Source organism: Cannabis sativa, chromosome 5, assembly GCF_029168945.1.
Source record: "Cannabis sativa cultivar Pink pepper isolate KNU-18-1 chromosome 5, ASM2916894v1, whole genome shotgun sequence".
Lineage (NCBI taxonomy): Eukaryota > Viridiplantae > Streptophyta > Magnoliopsida > Rosales > Cannabaceae > Cannabis > Cannabis sativa.
In genome coordinates, this window is record NC_083605.1 from 5432301 (window position 1) to 5456914 (window position 24614).

The 24614-nt window shown below is 31.3% G+C and overlaps 2 protein-coding genes across 3 annotated transcripts; both read left to right on the forward strand.

The window, feature by feature from the left end:
• Positions 1-3633: 3633 nt before the first annotated feature.
• LOC115715987 (probable trehalose-phosphate phosphatase D) lies at positions 3634-12663 on the forward strand. Of its 2 annotated transcripts, none has more exons than XM_030644672.2 (11): positions 3634-3885; positions 8929-8978; positions 9258-9452; positions 9703-9843; positions 10092-10163; positions 10274-10390; positions 10478-10531; positions 10640-10741; positions 10843-10920; positions 11399-11539; positions 12016-12663. In XM_030644672.2, exons 3-11 carry the CDS (start codon positions 9264-9266, stop codon positions 12163-12165), a joined length of 1044 nt encoding a protein of 347 aa, XP_030500532.1. In that variant the 5' UTR covers positions 3634-3885; positions 8929-8978; positions 9258-9263; the 3' UTR covers positions 12166-12663. The 2 variants fall into 2 exon arrangements, with proteins under 2 accessions (XP_030500532.1, XP_030500530.1); XM_030644670.2 differs by having other exon boundaries at positions 3637-3885; positions 9253-9452.
• A 5218-nt stretch (positions 12664-17881) lies between these two features.
• LOC115717493 (uncharacterized) lies at positions 17882-19210 on the forward strand. The gene has a single exon (XM_030646479.2). It carries the CDS (start codon positions 17882-17884, stop codon positions 19208-19210), a length of 1329 nt encoding a protein of 442 aa, XP_030502339.1.
• Positions 19211-24614: the final 5404 nt, after the last annotated feature.

Sequence of the window (24614 nt, forward strand, 5' to 3'; positions counted from 1 at the left end):
TAAGGAAAATAAAGTGGTCATTCAACACATTAGCACTGAATTGATGATTGCCGATCCTATGACAAAAGGCTTGCCACCTCATAAATTCAAGGATCATGTAGAGAACATGGGACTTGGTTCCCTTATGTAATTTGTACAAATAAAGTTATTATTAATGAAACTCTTATTTTTGATTTTTCTCATATTTATGCGCATCTTAATTTTACATTTGAGAAAAATTTCAGAGGACCTGAATAAACATAAGGTTTAGGGTTTATTCACTTAAGTTCATTGCCACATAAAGTACATTGTTATATAATAAATGTATTGTAATACATGGAAGATAATACTCGATTCATAATGAGGACATGTCGCTATGATTCGTATGTTTATTATATAATGAGGAACGTTGGGTTTGAATATTTTAGTTTAAATGCTGACCAAGTGGGAGAATATTAGAATATTTTTATTATGGAAATTATTTTCTAATTAAGAAAATGATTTTCTATTTAAGGAAATAAATAAATAATTGATTTTCTGATAAATGAATATTTTATATTCATTAAATCTGGACAAAATCAATTATGTAATATTCTATATATGGTCAGATTTCTATATTCATTACCTGATTTGATTTCCTGAATTAATTGTCAAAATATTCTGACAATTAATGTGGCACAGATACTGATGGAGTATCTCACCTATAAATATAGGGTCTCGGTCCCCGAGCTCCTCACTCATTCTGAATCCATTCAGCAAATTCCATCTAAAGAGAGTTGAGAGAGCGAGGAAGCCCGAACTCCAATACTGAAGCTATCGCAGGGATTGAAGCTCAAAGATCAATGGCTGGAGGTACATCGATCCTTTCATTGCATATATTATTGATATGATTTCATTATATTTTCCGCATTTTCATATCATTGTATATGCTATATTATATACACTATATATATACTCTAACATCACTAACCAACTAACTTGGTTTACTAATCTTGATAATTTATATTCAATACTAAAAAGTTGTTACATATAGTTTTTAGCAAAAACTTCTATTTTTAGTGGTAAAATTTTTTATGAACGATATTATCATATGTTTTAAAAAAATTTGATTTTTATGCATGACTAATACTTTTAGCTACAAGCTTGAGTAATGACATAAGTAATATAATATTTTCAGTCCTAATGTTCACACCAGGTAAAATTTTTTGTGGTGTTATATTCTCAAATAATTATGATATTTGTATATATAGTGTTACACCCTTTTTTTTGCATGGTAGTAATTCCCTTGAATTAAAACAATTAAAAATATATTTTTTAATTTCTTATATATATAAATTATTCTAAATTTATCAAAAAAAATTTAAAATATCTTAAATAATTATAATGTACAAGAATATAAAAAAAAAAGTTTTAGATTAAAAGATTCTTTGAAATGACGAAATAAGTAGAGAATACATCCGTGCATTTTCTTTAAAATGTGCATATAAAAGTACCCAATCTTTTTATACCATCAATATGTATATTATAAAGTAAAATATTATAGATGTAATTGTTGGAAAATTGTTGTGCTCTAATAAAAATATCGAACCAACAAGATTACAACTCAATGACAAATAATACAAAGGACAAAAATATAGATTAAATAATGTTACAACACTAAACAAAATATACACATAAAATAAAATATAGAGAGAAGAGAAGAATTACAACTCAAAGCAATAAGCTACACACAAACACAATATATAAATAGCATAAATATATATAAAAGAGATGTGAGAGCAATCTCAACACCACATACACCACAAGTGTATAATAGGGGATCACAAAACTTGAACAAGGTCTTACACCTTTGTCAAAAAGCTTATTTCTCCCTACCACAAGCACTTAGGGAAAAGAAAAGAATGGAAATAGCTTTCTAGATTTATCAAGCCTATAATGTTTCTAGTAATGTGCTCTCTTGATAGAAACTTGTTCTCCCAAAGTGAACTCAAGACCTCTATTTATAGTGTTTTGAGGATCACATTTGAAAATCAAATTCTTTCATTACATGGCTGTTACGATCACTTTAATTGGTGTTTAATGAGATAAAAACGTTGGACAAGAGAGCTGGAAACATGTTCAATTAATTTATGTACGTTTATGAACGTTTTCAAAAACTGGTTCCAGGTGTTCGTAAAACAACCATAAAACAACATAAAAATAACCATTAAACAACTGTTTCCAGAAAACTCAAAATTTAGTTTTTGTAACTCCTCTTCGAGTTAAATTTTTCTCCAACGTCCCAATACTCATTTAAATGATATAATTGAGTATTGTAACAATTTCTAACAGCAAGAAACTTATCCCATTGATTCCATAACTTCCATATGTAATAACTCACTTAATTACATGTGATCCTTAAGTTACAATCTATTTTCAGATTTGTAACTCCTCATATGTTACAACTTTTATGTGTATTATTATACTATATATGATATAATAAAACCTCCAACACATAATATATATTAATCTCATATTAATATATAATATGTTACATTTAAATATTTTAATCTATATTATATTATATAAAATAATATAACAGTAATCATAATTCAGGAGAGTCTATTATTTGTTCAAGATTTGATATCTTAAATGAAAATTATGTTGCTCACTTGTTAGTTCGAGCTTCAGAGCGCTATGTTGATTGTATTTTTTTTTTTGGGGCCGGGGCCGTACTTGAAGTGGTTTCTGTTGTGGACAAAAAAATCCAACAAGTCAATAATAATGCTATAACTTTGCCCTTTTTTGGTGTGAAATATTGGGTAATTTCTTACATAGCATCCTATAGGATTCTATTCTTAATATAGGGGGACATGGTGTTTAACTATAATGTAATGATGTTCCCTATGTCAAACAACGAATATTCTAACCTAATTAGCATCTTTTTAAGATTTTTATTACTTATACGAATAAAAAGAAAACCATGTGAATACATGAGATTTTGTATACCATCAATCTACCTATCCATCTATCAATTTTATATTTATTATTATTATTCCCTTTCACTTCTTCTTCAAGGGCGGTGAGGGTAGACAAATGAAATTATACAAGATTCGGGGGACCACATATGCAAAATGAAAAGAAGTATGAGGAGTGAAAGTGCAATTTAGAAAAATTAAATATATTATAGGAAAATTTTATTTACACCCCAAAATTTTTTAAATACACCCTATTTTAATAATTTTTATTTTATATAAAATTTATATCTTTAATTTTACTAAGTATTTTTAACTTTTTTCTTTCAATTTATATTCTTAAAAAATATACCTATCAAACAAAATTAAATTACATTTAAAAAATTATGACAAAAAAATTAAAAATAAAAAATTATATGAAATTTTCTTAGAAAAAAATAAAAAAATATATACATGAGTTAGAAAAAATTATAAAAATAAAATCAAAATAAGTATTGAAATTAACATAAAATAATGTGAGGAAAAAATTTTAAAAAAATATTAAGAGTAATTTTTAAAAATTATTTAAGTTTATATTTTTTTTTAATATTGAGGTGTATTTATAATTTTATGGGGTGCAAATATAACTCTCCTATATTATATATATATTTATTCTAATAAAAAGACAGAGTTGTCCCTATCTAAGATGGGGTCCCATATATTTAGTCGTTAACTCTAAAGTGAGGCAAATTTTGGAGGAAGTTATAATGTGATGGACTTGGATGTTTGGCATCTGTACAACCTCTCCAACTTCCCAAAACCCCCCAACTTTTCCCTATAAATAAATCCCACTCACCCTTCTAATTTTTCCCTCTCCCTTTTCTCTCTTTTTCTCACAATATTATTTTCCCTTTCTTCTTCTGCCATTTTCTACCTCATTTTCTCGATTTCCAAGCAAGCCCTTCATTCCAAGGTTAGAGCTTCTTAATTAATTTTTCTATTCCATTATCATGATTTTTTAACTATCTTGATCACTTTGCATGTCAATCATTTCTATTCAAATTTGTTCAATTTTGTTTATTCATTAGCTTAATTGTTCATTCTCATTCTAATTTTTGGTTTGAATTTCTGTTTATTTATTTATTTTTTAATTTGGTTTGATTTATTCAAAACTATCAGTTCGACATATTAGCAGAAATATATGCTAATTTCTAACTAGAAAAAGCGGTTAAGATTGTTTCGAGCTAGAAAAAATATAAGGTTTAGAGCTTTTCCAATCACCATTTTTCAAGGGCGCGCGTGACTATTTTCTTCCCCCGCTTTAGTCTTTTCTAGGAGACTATACGGTGCGCGTAACTTTCACGCGCCATTTCTGGTTACTCTTGGTCTTAGTCTTGTTCCCGCTTTTATATAGGATCTTTTGTTTTGACCGTACACGTGTATTTTGATTTTTCTTTTCCTTAGAATCGGTGGGCTCCACGGTTTGACTGGGCCAGGTCCCACTTGACCATACATAAAAGTGTTAAAATCTAGCTCCACAATATATTTTTGTTAAAATTATTATTTTGGTTTTTAACATTTTTATTTATTTATTTATTTTTGGAAAATTGTTCTCAGCTCTCTTAATTTGTTTTTGTTTCAAAATAAATTCCTATGTCTATTAGCAAGAAAAATTTGTAAATTAAAGGATTTATAAAATTATATAAAAAAACAAGCTAATTAAGATTTTTATCCTGTACTCACATGTACTATAGATAAAAAAATTTCTTTAAGATTGAAAGGCAGTTGTCTAATTTCATTCAATTTTATTAATTCGGTCATTGTCCATGTACTAAATTATGCTCTCCGAACTTTGATACCTACTAAATCATGCTCCTCAAACTTTAACATGTATAAAATCGTGCTCCTAAAAGAGAATTTTTAGTTGTCTTCAAAGTTCAACATGATTTGGTACAAGGAACAAAAATCTTAATTAGCCTAAAAACAATAGAGTTTTTTTCTTTTTACATTTAAAAGTGAATTTACATAAATTCACATAACAACTCAAGGAACAACAAGTAACAATTACTAGAACAACTTAAATCTTAAATAGTAGTATAAAAAAACATAATATATATTATAATTTCTTAAAAATAATACACACCCACTTAAATTACTTACACGTACGTGCACACACACTCTGATAGATTATATTATAATTAATGTAAAACATAAGGTAATTTCCACAAGTTATGATGATGTTGATGTGTATAGCTACATAGTATTTCTTCTAGGAATATTTAAGTAGTACTACTTTTTATTTTTATTTACAAAAGAGGTGTTCAACTATGTCGTTAATAAAATCGGATCCTCTAACAACTGACACACCAAGATAAGTCGGTGGAAATGCCACGTGTAAGGTGGAGATTTGATTGGGAAGAAGTTGATGAATGAGGCTATTTTTTTCTTATATTTTAAGAAAAACAAATAAAAATATATATTTTTAATAAAAAAACGGTTGCATCTAGTTTTGGTAACAACTCCATTCTCCCTATTATTGTATCCTATTATTGTATGCATGCACTCTACCTACTTTTTTATAACTTCTTTTCACTATTAAATGCTATTCATTGTTATTATATTCTTCTACTTTTTTGAAAAAAAAAATATTTATATATTTTATAGCTTCAACCCAAATTAATGGATGTTCCATTACTTTATTCCATCCTCTTTCTCTAGTTAATAAACACAAATAATACATCTAATATAATAAGAATTCTACATAAACAATTCTTTAGTGAAGGATCCTAATTATAACCAATTTTTCATTTTTATATTAATTTTTGGGTAATTATATGATATATCTTCTAAAAAAGGTTGTTTTATTTGTTTTGGTATTCATGAGAATTTTTGATGTGTGGTTTTTACTTTATTTTAAGTATTTTAAATTGAATAATGATAATGTGTATTTAAAGCATTAAGCACTATGAAATGTAACATACTACTCAAAAAATTACTAATCACATATAAATATTAGATTTTATATATTTTAATTTAATAAATTAAATAATAAAAGATTGCTAACTTCTCAAAAAAATGTGTACATTGTGTGTTAAGTGACTAATAGCAATACTCTTATGAACTATTTTATTTTTTTAACAACTTACATAATTATATGTAAAAAAAATAGGTTAATTGTACTACCTCTTAATTTTATTTGTTCCTTTTAAATAATGTTTGAGACATTTGACAAATGATCACAAAGGTTGAAACATGTATAACATTGATTAATTCATTTTCAACCCTTTATATTATTAATTATAAGCCTTCACTTTCTTCCATCTACATTTACTGTTTCATGCTTTGGCAATTAATTATGTATTGCCATACATTAGATTAATTATTATATTGTATATATGTTATATCTCGGTTAAACATTTTCATTCTAAAGTCATTGGCCACCTCAGAACTCATCATTATTAATATAATCTGTAATTTTATTTATGATTAATTAATTTATTACTTCAACTCAAGGTAGTTTCATAGGAGTTAGTCACTTAGTTGTATACATATATATTAAATATATTATATATATATATATGTAATCTTTGTTTTGGGGCATTTTTTTCTCACAGCTATTTCTTCTGCTACTGTCATCTTTACAAAATCCAAGTACCCAAATTAAAAGCTTCTAAGATCAACCACCTTATCCCTTGACACGTGATATCTGTCATTTTCATTTTCTTGTACCAAAAAATTATTTGATTTATTAAAATTATCAAACTCTTCTTTTCCTCTGTTCACACTTTCGGTTAAAAAAGTCATTCTCCTTTTATTTTTATTTTTAATAAAAAATAATAAAATCAATACAGTAGAATACAATAGGTCAATTAATTGGTCGGGCACACGTGTTTACCTGTTATATGAGAAGTTAATACTTTCTTTTCCTTGAAATATTATTAAAGCTTCTATTTTGGTTGGTCTGTTTACAAAAATAAACAATAGTAATTTGTATATGGTTTTGTTTGGAGTCATTTGTTTCCATATTTTGTATAGTCAAAGGAAAACGAAAGTTGGGGAACTGTGAAATGTTAGTTATGTGTTTTCACTTTTTCATCAATCACTTTTATAATTACTTTGTTTCTGTTCCTATAGTTTCATGACACGTGTTTTATGGGGGCTTTTTATTTATTTATTTATTTATTTTCATTGTGAAACACTTTTTGTAGTTTTGTGTTGTGAAATTATGAGGAAGTAGTGATGGTGAAAGTCACAATCATATATATAATATTCCTTTTCCTACCTATATATTATAGACTACACTATAGTTAGTTTGCCTTTATTAGTTTTAACTTTTGACATGTTTTCAAATTTGTTTGGTCTAAAACTTACGTCTACTTTTATGTTAAAAAAGTCTTTTAGTTTGATTAAATTGCTTAGATACATTTAAAACCCACTTATTTATATGAACCTTATATTCCATGCACAACTTTTAACCTTGTCATTAGTTTGCTACAAAAAATAATTTTCCTCGTATCTTAGAATATCATTAATAAAATATGTTAAGCACCATTAATACTCAATAACAATACTTAATTAATTATTCTTAGTTATATACCTACTTTCATATTTTTATTGAATCCCAAGATATATATTGATAAATTTACATGTGAAATTAATAGTAATAATAGCAATAATTTAGAATTGGATTCCGTGTAATTATAAACATATATTTATAGCAGCTAGCGTATTTAATTAATTAATACCAGCGTGATATTTATAATCGAATTTCAGTTGGAATTTGAGGGAATTATTTAAGGTGGTGGAGTGGAGCCCTTATATACTAACTAATTAACCATATATAATGTTGTGTATATATTTATGCATATATTTATAATTTAAATAAGAAAGCTAATTTTATTATAGTGTCCTCTGAGTCAGCCCGATTGAGACCCTAATAACAAGACAAAAAACCCTTTCATAATCGGCCATGTAATTTTGACTCACTAAATCTAGATTATTCACTAAATATATTCCCACCCATGGTTTTTCTTCTTGTTTCTATATTTATATATATACTACTTCTCTACTATAACTGTGTTTAATAACCTTCAGAAAGTGACTTAATTATATATTTCCTAATTAAATATGTGATATTGAGGGACTAGCTAGGGAACCAACTAAAATTAGTTTTAAACACTTGTCCGATCATGGTTGAATAGGGTAATAATAATGATAATAATTTATGTTATAAAGAAAGTATTTAAATTAAATATAGATTGATAATTACACATCTAACTAAAGCTGATATAGACCTCTCACTATGAGTTCCTCAAATTCTCTTATTAAAATTTGTACTTGACATTGATTATTTCTTCTTTTTTATATTGTTTCTTATAACTACAAGTGTACTTATATCTCTTCGCCGACATACCCATTAATACATTCATTGACAAAATCCTTTTAGATCATGTACGAATCACCATAATCATTTTTATTTATATAATTAAGAAAAAACAAAGGGATTATTAATTAAACAAAGGGGTACCTTCACTATTTCATACGTCTTTATTATTTATTAAAAATGTTAATATAATTAGGTAGATAATTTTTTTTTTTTTTGTATAAATTTAAATTAAAATTTTAGATATTTTAAAAATATGATAAAATTTAACAAAAAAGAATTCATTAATTATTAGATAATTAGATAGATTTCGTTGCGTAGTGAAAACCTCCTTATGACCAATGGAAATATTCTCAAAATTTTCAAGTTGACTATAAGAGTAATTTAATCCCTATAGTACAACAACAACCAAATAATGGTAATTCGTGCACGCTTTCACTTTGTTCCTTAACAAATTACAAAATATTCACGTATACTGTTTGGGAGTCCTATATATTTATATTTATTTACATATATTAATCATCATATCATACAATTTTTATGGGTTCCAAATCAACAAGAGAAATATTTATAAAAATCTTCTTTTGATTTTTATCAACTTTTGAAAATCTTTATTTCCTTTTTCTTTTGCAGGTAACTCCACTAATTAGCTTATAAAATCTCAAAAATTAAGAAAAATTCAGGTACTACTACTACTCTTATCTCTCTTTATGATATTTATTGGATTGTAGTTAAGCCCAACCTGATTGGGCCCAAGGGCCCAACAACGAATCCTAGGTAATAGGATTAGGGTTAAGTTTTGTTTGGTTTCACCTGAATATAAATACGTATCATTTGTGGTCAAATCCTCGTAACGTGGGTAGCTAGAGAGATATATAGATTGTAGTGTCGATTCTGTTTTGTTTTTTTGTAAGGAATATATTTTAAGGTTTTGACTAATGGAAAACTTTGAAACAGTGAAGCAGGAAATGGGTCTACAGAAACCACCATCTTCGAATAAACAAAAAACTCAACCAATCACAAACCCTAATAAGAACGATGAGAACGATGGTAGTGTCGATTGCTTCGTTGCTTCAAATCTCAATATCACACCTCCATCATCAATTATGATCAATCCAATTTCATCAACTGATTCATTGACCTATAATTCATGGCTGGTATAACACCACTACTATATACTTATCTATATATTACGTGAAAACGACATAATAAAAATATGATATGTTGTAACATAAATACGTGACATTTATTTAATATTAATGTTTTTTCTTTGTCTTGGTGCTTAGATCTTTATAATCTATTTTTCTGATTATTGGCTAATGTGTTACACAACAGTACAGAAATTCCAATCATGATTTAGACTTTTTCAATCAGAATTTTTTAATTTTTTTTTTTTTAATTTAATAGTTGGAACACCCATCTGCACTGGGATCATTTGATCGAATGATGAAATTGGCTAAGGGAAAAAGAATTGTGGTGTTTTTGGACTACGATGGAACCCTCTCTCCCATTGTAGACGATCCAGATCGTGCTTTTATGTCTGATGAGGTATATATATGTACATATAAATATATATTAATTTAATTGATTATTCCTTGTGTCACTGTCACAATTTTTTTGCCATTCATATCATTTTATTGGTTATAATTTTTAAAGTATTATATTGAATATATATTTTTGGTCTAGGAATATGTGTTTGTTTTGTATTTTTTTAAGATTAGTTTAAGCATTGACCCTTTTTATTATTAATTTTATTTGTTTTTAATTGACAATTATTAATAATTATTAATTCTTAGATGCGTACGGCTGTACGTGAAGTTGCAAAATATTTTCCGACTGCAATAATCAGTGGAAGAAGCAGAGATAAGGTATAATTAATGATTTTATGAGTAATTCCACAAATAAATTCACCTGAAAAAAAAAAAAACAATCTTTCATATAATTATTACGATTTTAATTTATTGTTGAATAATTTTAGGTCAAGGAATTCGTGCAGCTAAGTAATATTTATTATGCTGGGAGTCATGGAATGGACATTATGGCCCCAGCAAAGCCACTTAAGTCTAGTGACAACAATAATTCCATGGACAAAAAGGTCTTTCTTTTTTCTTTTTTTTCCCAATTTTTATTTTTCATTATATATATATATATTTTCTTATATATATAATGTTTTCTTATTTAGGGCACTGATGTTCTCTTCCAACCTGCACAAAGGTTCTTGCCTGCCATGCAAGAGGTAAATTAATTTATTGTGAAGGATTTTTTTGCTGTATTTTGTATTAATTAATTTATTCCAAACGTACTAAAATTCAATTTACAAAATTGATGTGTACAATTGACACAGATATTGGCACTGTTGCAAGAAAGAACTAAAATAATTCAAGGTTCGAATGTAGAAGATAACAGATTTTGTGTGTCTGTTCATTATCGCAAGGTCCGGGAAGAGGTAATAATTATTTAATAATTAATCAAAATTTTAAAGTAATAATTGCATAAACTTAATTTATTTATTATTAAGATTATATTTTTGTTTTTATTGATATGTAGGATTATGGCACATTGGAAGAGATAGTAAAGTCTGTGATTTTAAACTACCCTGATTTTCACCTAACTTCGGGTAAAAAGGTAAGAAAAACAAATTAAAATTTTATAATTCATAATTGTGGATTTATTAATAATGTTACAATGTTTAAATGTTGAACAATATTAAGTAGTATTGTTATTGTTTAAATTCTCTTTCTTGTGAGCAACAACTCAAAATATATGGTCTCTACATATTCCAATCTTCAATTCTCCTCAATCCTAATAAGGCCATGATAATATTCAAAAGAATTCTTCCAAAACTAAATAAGTAGTACTAATTATGGTTAATTGGGGAGATTTTGTAACAGATTGTGTTATCATCTTTATGTTTTGATTAATTTAAAAGTTAAAATAAGTAGTACTCACTAGAGGGCCTTACTTCCAAATTTTTTGAAAATAAAAAATAAAAAATTACATTTACTAGATCCACTTTAATATATATATACACACATATATTTTAGTGATCACTTTTTTCTTTTTTTAAGTATTTCTAAACTAGTTATATAATATGTGTGTGTAGGTTTTGGAAATACGACCTTCTATAGAGTGGAACAAAGGCAATGCACTTAACTATCTACTTGACAACTTAGGCTTCACCAATTCTAGTGAAGTCCTTCCCTTGTACATTGGTGATGATCGTACTGATGAAGACGCATTCAAGGTATACATTATATATATATATACATACATACTAATTATACTATATTAATTTATATTGTTATTACCAGTATAGTTGATGTGTCACAGTTTGATTTTTACATACCATAATGCATAAATCACATTCACGGCCAGCCTTAAGCATAGGCGAGCTAAACTTATATACCTACACTTTTAGGGTCTAAAATTAAGTGTATTATAAATAATAAATATTCATGAATTGAAATATATGACACGTACATTGCACATTATTTTTATATATATATCTTGTATGATGATACAAACACATCAATTTTGAAACATATACATGTTGATTCTATATAATAACCTATATTAGCCTAATTAGAATATGTATTAATTTATATATTAATTAAGAATTATACTACAATGGGAAATAGTAATCTAGTTAGTATTATAGATTATTGGAGTTGGTTAAGTTGTAATGAAAAGTGGTTAATTATATTTAATTTATAATTACAGGCCATTCGGAATAGAGGACAAGGGTTTCCAATAATTGTGTCGTCCATTCCAAAGGAGACCAAAGCTTTGAACTCTTTGCATGACCCTTCAGAAGTTTTGACTTTTCTATTGCGACTTGCAAGGTGGAGAAAAGCCTCTTCTGCAAAGTAATATATACATAATAATGTTTTAACCTTAACTTATTATATATATACCTCTCTCATGATCCAATCTCATTATAATGAGAGATATTTATTAGGTTAATAAGTAGATATATAATAAGTTGGGTTAGAAGGAAAAACACACACATATATACAGTCATGATGACAAGTTTTTTTTAGAGTAATTAAGATAATTTTATATATACACAGTTTTTATGCAAAGAAAGATTTTTGGTCATTTTGGTGATCATTATTATCGATCATTTCTTTGCTAAAAATCACTAGTCACTAGTTACTATATGTATATACTAACTAGTTACTACATATGGTTATTTCCTTTATTTTATAGGTTTAATTATATTATGTAACGAAACTACAACCATGTGACTTGCAATGGTGTGCTTTTTTAATCACCAGATACAAGTTGTTTATTGGTCATGATCAATTTCAACTGGATTATTATTATGTAATTTTCTTATTAATTTAAAAAGCATTACTACATTTTGCTTGTTTTTGCATCCGTACATCTATGCATGTTTGATATATGTACTATTATTCTCTTAATTATCTTATTCATCAACTGCAAAGATTGCAAAAAGCAATGACTTTTTTTTTTGGTCACATGAAGTACATGAACATATAATACTGAAGTTCATTAATTGGAATCACATGATATTGTGTGGAAAATCATGAGAGTATTGGTACCAAATTATGAGCAAATTTTGTCTCATTTGTAGAGTGATATATTCTTTGTTAGTGTTTGTTTGGAAATGTGAGGTTAACATCCTTTTATAATAAGCTTGTTGGGGGTGTGATTAAGTGTATCATGAATGAATTAAGGCCCAATTTTTCACATAATTAGGGAGCTTAATTTCTGAAATCAATTAGAATTATTAATCACAATATCAAAGCTTTTACCAAAGTGAATTGGTGGTTGTAATTTTTGGATTTGTAAATTGTACCATTCAAAAGAACCAATATTTTTACTTTTACTCATTAATTATATCAAACAATACATAATGGAGAGTTAATATCTTCTCTAATCCATCTTACTCTCAAATTTTCATCCATTATACTCTCATTCCTACCAAACATAGTATTTTGATATTTTGGCTGGGAAAGAAAGTGGTAAGAAAAATATGGGAAAAAAAAAAGTTCAATTCATCATGTTTGGTGTGGAAAGAATTATAAAGAAAAATGTTGATTCAATAAAATTTTTATATGGAACACAAAAATTGATTTTTTGTTTTAATTTTATTTTCTATATTTTTTTGCCCTTACATTTTTCTTACCTCCTCATGCTTTCCTCACCGAAATCTAATTTCCAAAGATAACCTTAATCTTTTGCTAAGAATAATGAGGGAAATCCACTCAAGAATTAGTCTCAAGAGGAGAAAAATATCATGTATGAATTTACCTACATAAACATAATTAGACCCATCAAATCAATTATGTCTATCAAAATCTTGAGTAACAAATTTATAATAAGAAATTGAAGAACTTTCTTCCACTGTAATGTAAAAAAATTATCACCAAATTATGAAACATGAGAAATTGGGAATGGAGAAAAAAACAATCTAGTACTGAAAGATATAAATCTAAATAGAAGATTATATATTATAAGGTTCATTTTTTTAACAATATAAGGCATTAATTCATATTTTCGTTAACAATTAATTTATAAATAAAAATTACTTATTTATAATTATTAATAAATATATATATGAAACACTAAATTTTTTTACATAATTTTATAATTAAAATCTATATACTTTACGAGTTATTATTATTTCTGAGTATTTATGGGTTATGTATATGGATTACAGAGGAATAACTATGAATATTTACTCAATCTCATAGGATCTCTATTTCTCAAAAATCATCGATCCCTTTCCCTTTAGATTTTGTCCCTATTTATAAGGGATTTTACTATGACAATTATTTTTTTCGATTTTATCTAAGTAACTGTTCATGAAACATGAATAATCCCCACGTTTCATGTTTATAACATGAGAATAAAATAAAATAATTGCTGAAAATCGTCTTTTGATCTTATATGGAAGTGGTCTTTTGTTGCTGAGGTAACACACTCTAAGGATGGTTCGCATATCTTTCAACGATATTCAAGGATAGCTGGTTGAATTTTACGAGATGTCCGTTAATATGCTTATTCTCGCTGTAGCCTTTTCAGGGAAACTCTTAGACTTAGAAAGATTTTGAAATAAGTTGGACTTTGCTTATTTGCTTAGCATATGTGGGTCAATGAGTTGTAAGTTCTTATTGCCAGTGCGTAATGCAAGTGTGAGATTGCTCGTAATTAATTATCTCTTAGAGACAATTCATTTATTACTTAGTTTTCCACAATTTCTGTGTCCAGCTTTCCACGTGTCATATCCATATTCATGGCTCAAAATATGGGCATAATAATTGCCCCTTAAAAAGCTCTTTTAGAAACTGAAAGAGTTTTTTAAACGATCCAAACTGGACAATTTATGCGGACTGTTTAAATGTCACCCAAGATTCCATTGTCATTGTTATTTTGAAATACCGATTCATGAAGCATGGAGGATCAAGAAAGGCTCACTTAATTTCAATTTCAAACTTGCTCATTGTGGGAGAGATGATAATATCATTGCCCATAGATTAGCTAAAGAGTTTTTCATTGAGTAATGCTTTAGTTAAATATATTCGATCGTTTACTCTCTTAAATAGAGTCTATATGTTTTTTAAATCCACCTTGTGCCAACCTGTCCAAACAAGTAACAGACTTTATATTTACAGTCAATTAACTACCAACTAATTTCTCTAACAGTATTCCAGCTCAGACACAAAGACGGTTAGAAATCGTTACCTCAATTCTCTCGACCACAAATGTATGTAAGCCTGCCTCTATACCCAAAAGAAAGGGAGGTTGTTTTCAAAGTTGGTTCACCTCGAAAGAGAGAGAAAAACACAGTGTAAGAGAGAAAGAAAAAGATGAAGTTTTTGAGAGAAAAATCAGATACAGAGAGTTGGGAGAAGAGAGATCTTTGAGAGAAACAAAGATAGATCGATTACCTTCTGAGATGTGGCTGGAATCGATGAACTCTAATGTAATCTTGGCATGAATAATAAAATTGACTGAGCAATCCTTGTGGCGAGCTCGACAGAGGACGTACCCCAGAATTTTTGGGCGAACCTCTATAATCTGTTTGTTCTTCTTAATCTTCTCTTTACTTTGTTGTTTGTAAGCATTGTTGATTAATCTTCTTGCTTAAATATCTGGAGAAATATTGCTAAGCCTTGTGTATTTGATCTTGTGTTTCATCGAAGACAGATCTGAAACAATGAAATCAAAAGCAAGATTAGTAAAGTAATATGTGTGTGGTGTTTAAACTATTAACGTGTTCTATTGTCTATCCAACACGTGGTTTCAACTGAAGGTCAAATGAATTGACCTTAATTCTTCTCTAATTGAATATTGTGAGTTGGTGTAGGTGAGTGAGCACGTGTCCAAAATCCTACAGTGGTATCAAAGCCAACATCCTTGGCAGAAATTCAACTCACAAACACAACAAGAAGATAATCAACACAGTGAAAAGGAAAAAAAGATCAAGATCACCAAATCTTGATTGCTGAAAACTGTCCAAACATTCATAAGGATGATTTCTTGAAAACTCTTGAACCTAGATTAATTTTTTTAAAAAAATTTGATATCATGAATACTATCAAGGCTGACATTGACAAATTTAATGGCTCAAGAGATTATAGGATATGGAGGAGGAAAATTTGATCCCTGCTAGCTCAACAGAAATTACTAAGGGTGCTTGATGACCCTATAGAATGGCCAGAAGGAACTACCAAAACCCAGCAAGAAGAACTCCTTGAAACAACAACAGGCATCATCATATTCAACTTGTCTGATTCAATAATCATACTAGTTGATAAAAAGGAAACCCGTGCTAAGATCTGGAAGAAGTTAGAAGACCAGTTCCAACAAAAATCTTTGACCAATAAGATCTTTCTAAAAGAAAGAATCTTTGGTTATAAGATGAGCCACTCAAAGACCCTGGATCAGAACCTTGATGAATTCCTAAGGTTGCACATAGAGCTAGCAAACTCAGGGCAGAATGAGGCTTTGAGTGATGAAAATCAAGCCATCATTATCTTGAATTCATTACCAGTCTTATAGAGAAGTCAAAACTGCTATTAAATATGGTAGAACCTCCATTACTCTGGAAGAAGTGATTTCTGCACTAAAGTCAAAAGACTTGGAGATGAGGAATGAAAAATTGGGAAATCACAATGGGGAATTGAATCTAAGTAGGGGCAGACCTAATCAAAGAAAACCATGGCATAATAGAGAGAGGAGCAACAACCAGGGACACAACAAAGGACATCACAGCAACAAAAAAGGGAAAAAAAAGCTCTAAAGGAAACTCTGACCCAAATGGTTGTTACCACTGTGGAAAACCAGGACGCTATAGAAGAGATTGCTATTTTTGGAAGAAGAGCAGTAAACACAGGGATGGATCAAGAGAAAGACCAGACCACAACACTAGTAAACAGAAACAAGATTTTCACAATGCCAACCTAAGTGATGGATATGATAGTGGAGAAGTCTACATGACAACAACATCACTTAATGGTGATTGGATTCTAGACTTAGGTTGCACTTTCCACATGACTAACAATAAATCTTTACTGTCTAATTACAGGGAAACCAAAGGTGGCAAAGTTATCCTAGGCAACAACCAAACATGTGAAATGGAAGGAGCAGGAACTATAAGCTTCAAGATGTTTGATGGGGTCATTAGATCACTTACTGGTGTGAGGTATGTCCCTAAATTAGCAAGAAATTTGATTTCTCTAAGTGTGCTTGATGACATGAACATAGAAAGCAAGATCAAAATTGGACAGATCAAGCTATGCAAAGGTTCCATGATCATTATGAAAAGAGTAAAAAATGATGGCCTATACTACCTATGTGGTGAACCAGTGGCTAGTTGCCACAATGTAGTAGCACAGGCTCCAGAAGATAAAAATGCAACACTGTGGCATAGGAGGCTGGGGCATATTAGTGAGAAGGGGCTGCAAATAGTAAGTGAGCAGAATCTACTTGGAAAAGATAAGGTAACAAAGGTTGATTTTTGTGAATATTGTATTCTTGGAAAGCACCATAGGCTAAAATTTAAGACTGGAACACACAAGTCTAGGCACATACTAGAATATGTACACTCTGATCTTTGGGGTCCTGAAAAGGTTAGCACACATGGGGGTTGCTCTTATTTTTTTATCCATAGTGGATGATTATTCTAGGAAAGTTTGGGTATATTTACTCAAACAGAAAAATGATGCTTTTCAGACGTTTGTTCACTGGAAACTATTGACGAAAAATCAAACAGGTAGAAAACTTAAGGTCCTAAGGACAGATAACGGGTTAGAGTTTTGCAATGACTTATTTGATGCCTACTGTAGAGAGAATGGTTTACTAAGACATAGAACTGTCAGGCTAACACCCCAACAGAATGGGGTTGCTGAAAGAATGAATAGGACTTTATTGGATAAGTCTAGATGCATGATGTTTAATGCAGGTTTGTCTAAAGGGTTTTGGGGAGAAGCTGTTGTCACAGCAGCTTACTATTGGGTTTTGTGCCCTAAATAAAACCCATTTCAATATAATCAGATTTACTTATTAATAAATAAAAAAAAATCATAAGGCGCGCGTAGCTTGCTCTGCTTCTCCCATGGCGAAGAAGAAGAGGCAAGTTCGAAAGCCTATCAATAAGGTTGAAAGAGCTGGTGACCGACCTGTTTCTCCAGCAGAGGATGATTGCGATTCGACTGGGAAGGGTTCTGAGGTTTTCAAGGAAGCCGTCGACGATTTGGGCGAGGAATTAGGTCAGACCGAGATTCGTTTTTCACCTGGACTACCGGATTTTCATACTCCTCAGGTCAGTTCGAGCTGGGCTAAAGAAGTGGAATTGGAACAGGGTGGTAATGGTGGTCAGGAGTTGTTTCAAGAGTCTGCCAAGAGCCTGTGGCAATCTTTTGCTAAAGAAAAGGTAACCTCCCGTGATTCAAAACTCTCTTTTACTGAACCTTTATTTCAAGATGGTGTAAAAATTGCACAAGTTGATGTTGAGGAAGTTAGGGAACAATCTGAATCATGGAATTCGGCTGTGATTTGTATGATACTGGGTGCTAATCCCCCATTAACAGTTTTTGAAGGTTTTCTAAAAAGAGTTTGGGGTCATCTTGGGATAGTTCAGATTGCTAGGATGTCAAAGGGGCTGGTTATGGTGAAATTTCAAGATGAGGTGACTAGGGATGAGGTTCTAGAAGCAGGTGTTTTGCAATTTGATAGGAAACCAGTCATTGTTCGACCTTGGACAACTGATTTGAATGCAGTTAAGTTAGTGAGGTCTGTTCCTTTATGGATTCGGCTACATGATTTGGGGCTCCAATATTGGGGAAACAAGAGCCTTAGTGCTTTGGTTAGTACGATTGGAAAACCTATCATGGTAGACCAACATACTAAGGATCGCACTAGGATTCAATTTGCTCGTATTTTGGTTGAGATGGATATTTCGGACTCTCCTCCGAGGTCATTTCAGTTTCTTAATGAATATGGCCAGCTTATTGAACAAAGAATTGATTACGAATGGTTACCTGTCAAATGTAAAAACTGTTTGGGGTTCGGTCATATAATGGCGGATTGTCGTAGGGATGAGATGAAGAAGAAGTTGACTTCTAAGGATAAACCGAAACCAGGTTTTGCTCAGCAGCAGGTTACTGATGTGGTTTCTAATTCGGTTTCTGAACCTGAGAACAAGTTGGATGAATCCACACAGGTGCAAACTAAAGCTGAAGTTAATGGTCAGGGGGTTTGGCATAAACCCAAGAAGACTATTCAGGGAAATATTAAGAAAAATCTGACTGGTAATGATGAATTACAGCAGCAGCAGGTAGTTATGAATTCTTTTAGTGCTTTACAACAAGGCAGTAGGGAGGAAGCTAATCTAGATCATGAGCAAGAAGGGCACAAGATTTCTACTCAATTACCCCATGGATAGTTGCAAGATAGCTTGTTGGAATGTTAGGGGTATTAACAATAAGGAGAAGCAAGAAGTTGTTGCTGAATTTTGTAAAGTTAATAAAGTAGGAGTTGGTGCTTTTTTAGAGACCAAACTCAAAGAGAATAAGATTAAAGAGATGATGGATAATAGGTTTGTCAATTGGGATTATTACACAAGTGCAACTATAGAAGGAAGACTTTTGATTGTTTGGAGAAAAGGCTATGTTCGAACTTTAGTTATTGCTGAATCTTCTCAATTGGTTCACTGTTTCATCCAAATGTCAGGTTGTGAAGAAGCTTTTTGTGCTACGTTCATCTATGGATACAACACTTCTGAGGAAAGGAAAACTCTATGGGCGGATCTGACCAAATTAAAGTTTCCTGTTAAGCCGTGGCTTATATTGGGAGATTTTAATGCTGTGTTTAATATTGAAGATAGAGTGGGTGGAAATCCTATTACGCTCAGTGATACGAGTGATCCTTGCCAGTGGTTAATGTCAGCACATGTTGATTCTATTCCTTTCAATGGATCAAAGTACACTTGGACAAATAACCAGGATGGGCAGAGTCGTATTTACTCGAAGATTGATCATGCCTTTGCCAATGAGTATTGGTTTGATAGTTTTCCCAATTCAAAAGCGCTTTTTAGTTGGGAAACTGTCTCAGACCATTGCTCTTGCACCATAACTACTATGGTGTCTAACAAAATTGGGTATGTGCCTTTCAGATATTATAACTTTTGGTCTAATCATGCTGATTTTAAATCCACAGTTCTCCAAAATTGGAAGAAGCCTATGGTAGCCAGGGGTTTGCTTGCTATTTATCTTAAGCTCATGCGTCTAAAGCACTGTCTCAAGATCTTCAATAGGGACTCTATAGGAGATATTGGGAAGACTTACCAAGCAGCTAAAGATGATTTTCTTGAGGCCAGGCTTCTTGCTCAGGCTCACCCGAAGGACCCAACTTATCTTGAAAAAGAGAAGCAAGCCACAGTCATGTTTTTGAACCAAGAGAAGATGTACCACAGTTTTTTGCGGCAAAGGAGTAAGATTTCTTGGCTCCACAAAGGTGATGAGAATACTTCCTTCTTTCATGCTTGTTTGAAAAAAAGGAAAATGGAGAATAGAATCCTTTCTTATACTAATGAGCAGGGTGTTATTATTGACTACTTTCCCAAAGTGGTTGATCATTTTGTTTCTCATTTTCGAAGCTACATGGGGAGTAGAAGCTTAGCCGATTCTAAGCTGAACTTAGCTTGCATTGATCAGGGACCCCGGCTAGAGCTTAAGCAGCAGATTGATCTTATTCAACCCTTCACTAATAAAGAAATTAAACATGCCTTCTTCAGCATACCTGACACAAAAGCTCCTGGTGCAGATGGGTTTAGTGCTGGTTTTTTCAAGCTTTTCTGGGATGATTTGGGGTCTGAATTTTGTACTGCTGTGAATGATTTCTTTGCTACAGGTTTTATGCCTAAGGAGCTCCATTCAACCCTAATTACTCTCATTCCCAAGCATGAAAATCCAACAAGGGCCGTGGACTATAGACCTATTGCCTGCTGTACTACGTTATACAAATGTATATCGAAGCTTCTTTGTTCTAGACTTGCAAAGGTTCTGCCTCACTTGATTAATCAAAACCAAGGGGCTTTCATCCAAGGTAGATCTATAGCCCATAATGTCATGATTCTCCAGGATCTTTTGAAAAATTACAAAAGGAAAAATGTTTCTCCCAGGTGCGCGATTAAAATTGACATTAGCAAGGCCTATGACACTGTGAGTTGGGATTTCATGGAAGACTTACTCAATGCTTTCAACATACCTTCAAGGTTTGTTAAGTGGATTATGGGTTGTCTTCGAGCTACTACTTATTCTCTGGTCATGAATGGTAGAGTGCAAGGTGGCTTTAAAGGGGAAAAAGGGTTGAGGCAGGGAGATCCTATTTCACCTCTCCTTTTTGTTCTCATAATGGAGTATCTGACAAGAAGTCTCCAGTTGGCAACTGCTCACTCAAGCTTCAGGTATCATCCTTTGTGCAAAGGGCTTAAGATTATAAATCTCTGTTTTGCTGATGATTTAATTCTGTTCAGCAAAGGTTCCAAAAGCTCGGTTTTGGTGCTTAAGCAGGTTCTTGAGGATTTTAGCTTGGTTTCCGGCCTTCATATTAATTCGAGCAAATCCCAAATCTATTTGGGAGGTGTGAATTCTGAGGATAAGCAAGCTATCATTGATGGAATCCACCTAACAGAGGGCACTTTCCCCCTCAAATACTTAGGTGTTCCATTAAGACCATCAAAATGGAAAGCCGAGGACTGTGGGATCATTGTGGATAAAATCAAACAGAGACTTCATACTTGGTCGAGCAGACATCTCTCTTTTGCTGGTAAGGCTCAATTAATTCACTCTGTTTTACTTGGCCTTAGGAATTATTGGATGAGTATATTTGTTCTTCCTCATAGTGTTACTAAGGAGGTTGAGAAACTGTGTCGGGGCTTTCTTTGGGGCTTAAATGGTAATAGAAGCAGGATTCATGTTGCTTCTTGGGAGAAAGTCTGTCTGCCAAAGGCTTATGGTGGCCTTGGATTTAAAAATGGAGTCAAATGGAATCATTCAATTTTGGCCAAGTATGTTTGGGCGATATCAACTAAGCAGGATCTCTTATGGGTTAAATGGATTGATAATATCTATCTGAAATCAGGGGGGTTTTGGGATTATGATCTCAAGTCTGACACAAGCTGGTACTGGCGCAAATTATGCCATTTGAGGGAGAAATTTAAGGAAGCTGATATCCTTAAAGCAGGGGCAAAGGGTCGGTTCAAGACTAACTGGTTATACAATACCAGTCTAGTTCGAAAACAGGTCAATTACCATAAAGCTATTTGGAGTTCAACCATTGTGCCAAAACACAGATTTATCCTTTGGCAAGTGGTTAACTCTCATCTGCTCACAAGGGACAAGTTAGCTCGTTTTCATATTGAGCTAAGTTCTGCCTTGTGCCCCATGTGTGAAGTTGCCTTGGAAACCCATGAGCATCTTTTCTTTTCTTGTGAGTTGTCGAACAGGGTTCTTGATTTGATTTTCAATTGGATGGGTTATAAAGGCTGGCCGACTGACTATGCAGGGTGGTGTATTTGGTTAGCTTTGAGAGGGAAAGGCTCTCTGCACAGGATCAATGCTTCTATTTTGGCAGCTGTGGTTTATAATGTTTGGCTCAATAGAAACAGATGTATCTTTAATGGCTTCTCTAAATCTGTTGGTGGTGTAGTGAATGATGTAAAGAATACAGTAAAATATAGATTACAAATTGTGAACACTAGAAAGCTAACTACTCTTGAGAAAAGATATATGTTAAAGTTGCAAAGTAGTTAGTGCTAGTGTAGTTGGGTCTGTTGCTCCTTGTAAGGAGTTTGTGTTTGGGTACTGTTTTGTTTATTGGTGGCTGTATTTGTTCAGTTGATTAATGAAGTTCTTCCTTCTTGATCAAAAAAAAAAAAGATCAGAAATAACATTTTATGTTGCATGGTTCACATGATTTATTTCATGATTATATATATAATGTATGAATTCTATTTAAGTCCAGAACATATGAATTTGTTAATGATTATAGTGTTGTCAGTACAGTGGAATATAATCTTAATTATATGTTCGAAAGTTTATTCCCAGATTTGTCAGAACACTGAATTTAGACTGACATGGTATAATCAGCGATAGGTATTCTTACACCTTGGAAAAGTGTTATGTCCTTTCCAGGACATTAGCAAAGTTTACCAGTATCGGATGTATGGAGTATACATCGAAAGAGACCGATATTGAACTTTGATTAGATATATTAGAATTTATCGTAATATCTATTCAATTCAATATCACCTATTGATCTTAGATCAAATGATCTTAATCCTGATATGATTAGGTTCAATCTCAAGAGTGTTATTCGTGTTCTTTGATTTGTTAGTTAAGCCTACATTTGGGTCAGGGTGATACGTACATTTTGGGAACACGATAGTGCAATTGAGTGGGAGCGCTAACATAAATATGGAATCTATAGCTTCTATTTGGCGAATAGAAAGTAAAGGATGATTTCCTTCGAGCTTAACCAAACGAAAATAAATGGTGGAGTACTCATTTCACTTAGCTAAAATATCATTTATACAGGGTTAGGTGTTTTAAGGATAAAATACATTGTAGGGTGTTACGGTAATTTAATCCTTTTACAGTGTAAATCATCTATATAGAGGATCATTGATCACATTACGATTATAACAATGGATAACTAATGATGTGTCTATATCATGGAACATATAGAGCGTTCTATATGACTGAGAGTGCAATTCCAAGTTCTAAGAGTGGATTCAATAAGGAATTAATAAGTTAGGGAATTTACTTGGTAAATTCGGTTCGACTTATTGGAAGCTCGGTTATACAGACCCATGGCCCCCATACTAGTTGAGACCATACTGCTTGTAAGACTCAGTTAATTGATTTTAATTAATCAATTATAATTCTAAAAGTTAGACTATATCTACTTTATGAATTTTCACTAAGCAAGAGCGAGATTGTAAAGAAAAGAGATTCTAGGTTTATTTATTAATTAAGATATTTTATATGTCTAAATTAATAAATATATTAAATGACAATATTATTTAATAATTATTTTTAAGTTATTAAATAATTAGAATTGGCATTTAAAAGGTTAAATTGGAAAATTGGCATTTCTGAGAAATTGGGAATGAGAAATAACAAAATGGGAAAGTTGCAAAGTGAGGCCTGATTTCCTATTTTGGCCGCCCACTATGCATAGGCTTTTACCATTTATTTTTCCATTATTTTAATGCCACACAATTCTAACCTAAACCTAGAGGGCATTGTATAAATAGAAAATGTTGGCTTCAAGAAACTCAATAACTTTGCACATTGTTTCCTTCAGAGAAAAGCCAAGCCGCCCCTTCTCTCTCTTTTCTTCTCTTCTAATTTCGAAATTCCCTTGAGTGATAGAGTAGTGCCCACACACATCAAGTGGTACCTCAATCATAGTATGTAAGACTGTGGAAAATCAGCACCAACAAGAAGGAGAGAAAGAGATCCAGATTCAGATCTTGATTATGCTCTGCTACAGAAAGGAATCAAGGGCTAGAGATCTGAATGGAAGGAGTCATAATATTTTGCTGCACCCAATGTAAGGTTTTCTTAGACTCTTATGTGTTTATTTCATTGTTTTAGAATTCATATTAGGATGTTAATAAAACATACTTGGTAGTAAATCTAGATCCTGGTAAAATAATTTCCAACACTTACTTGGTAAATAGGTGTCCCTCTAGTGCCATAGAACTTAAGACACATGAGGAAAAGTGGTCAGGAAAACCCCCTGATTTGTCAAACCTTAGAGTATTTGGTTGTGCAGCTTAT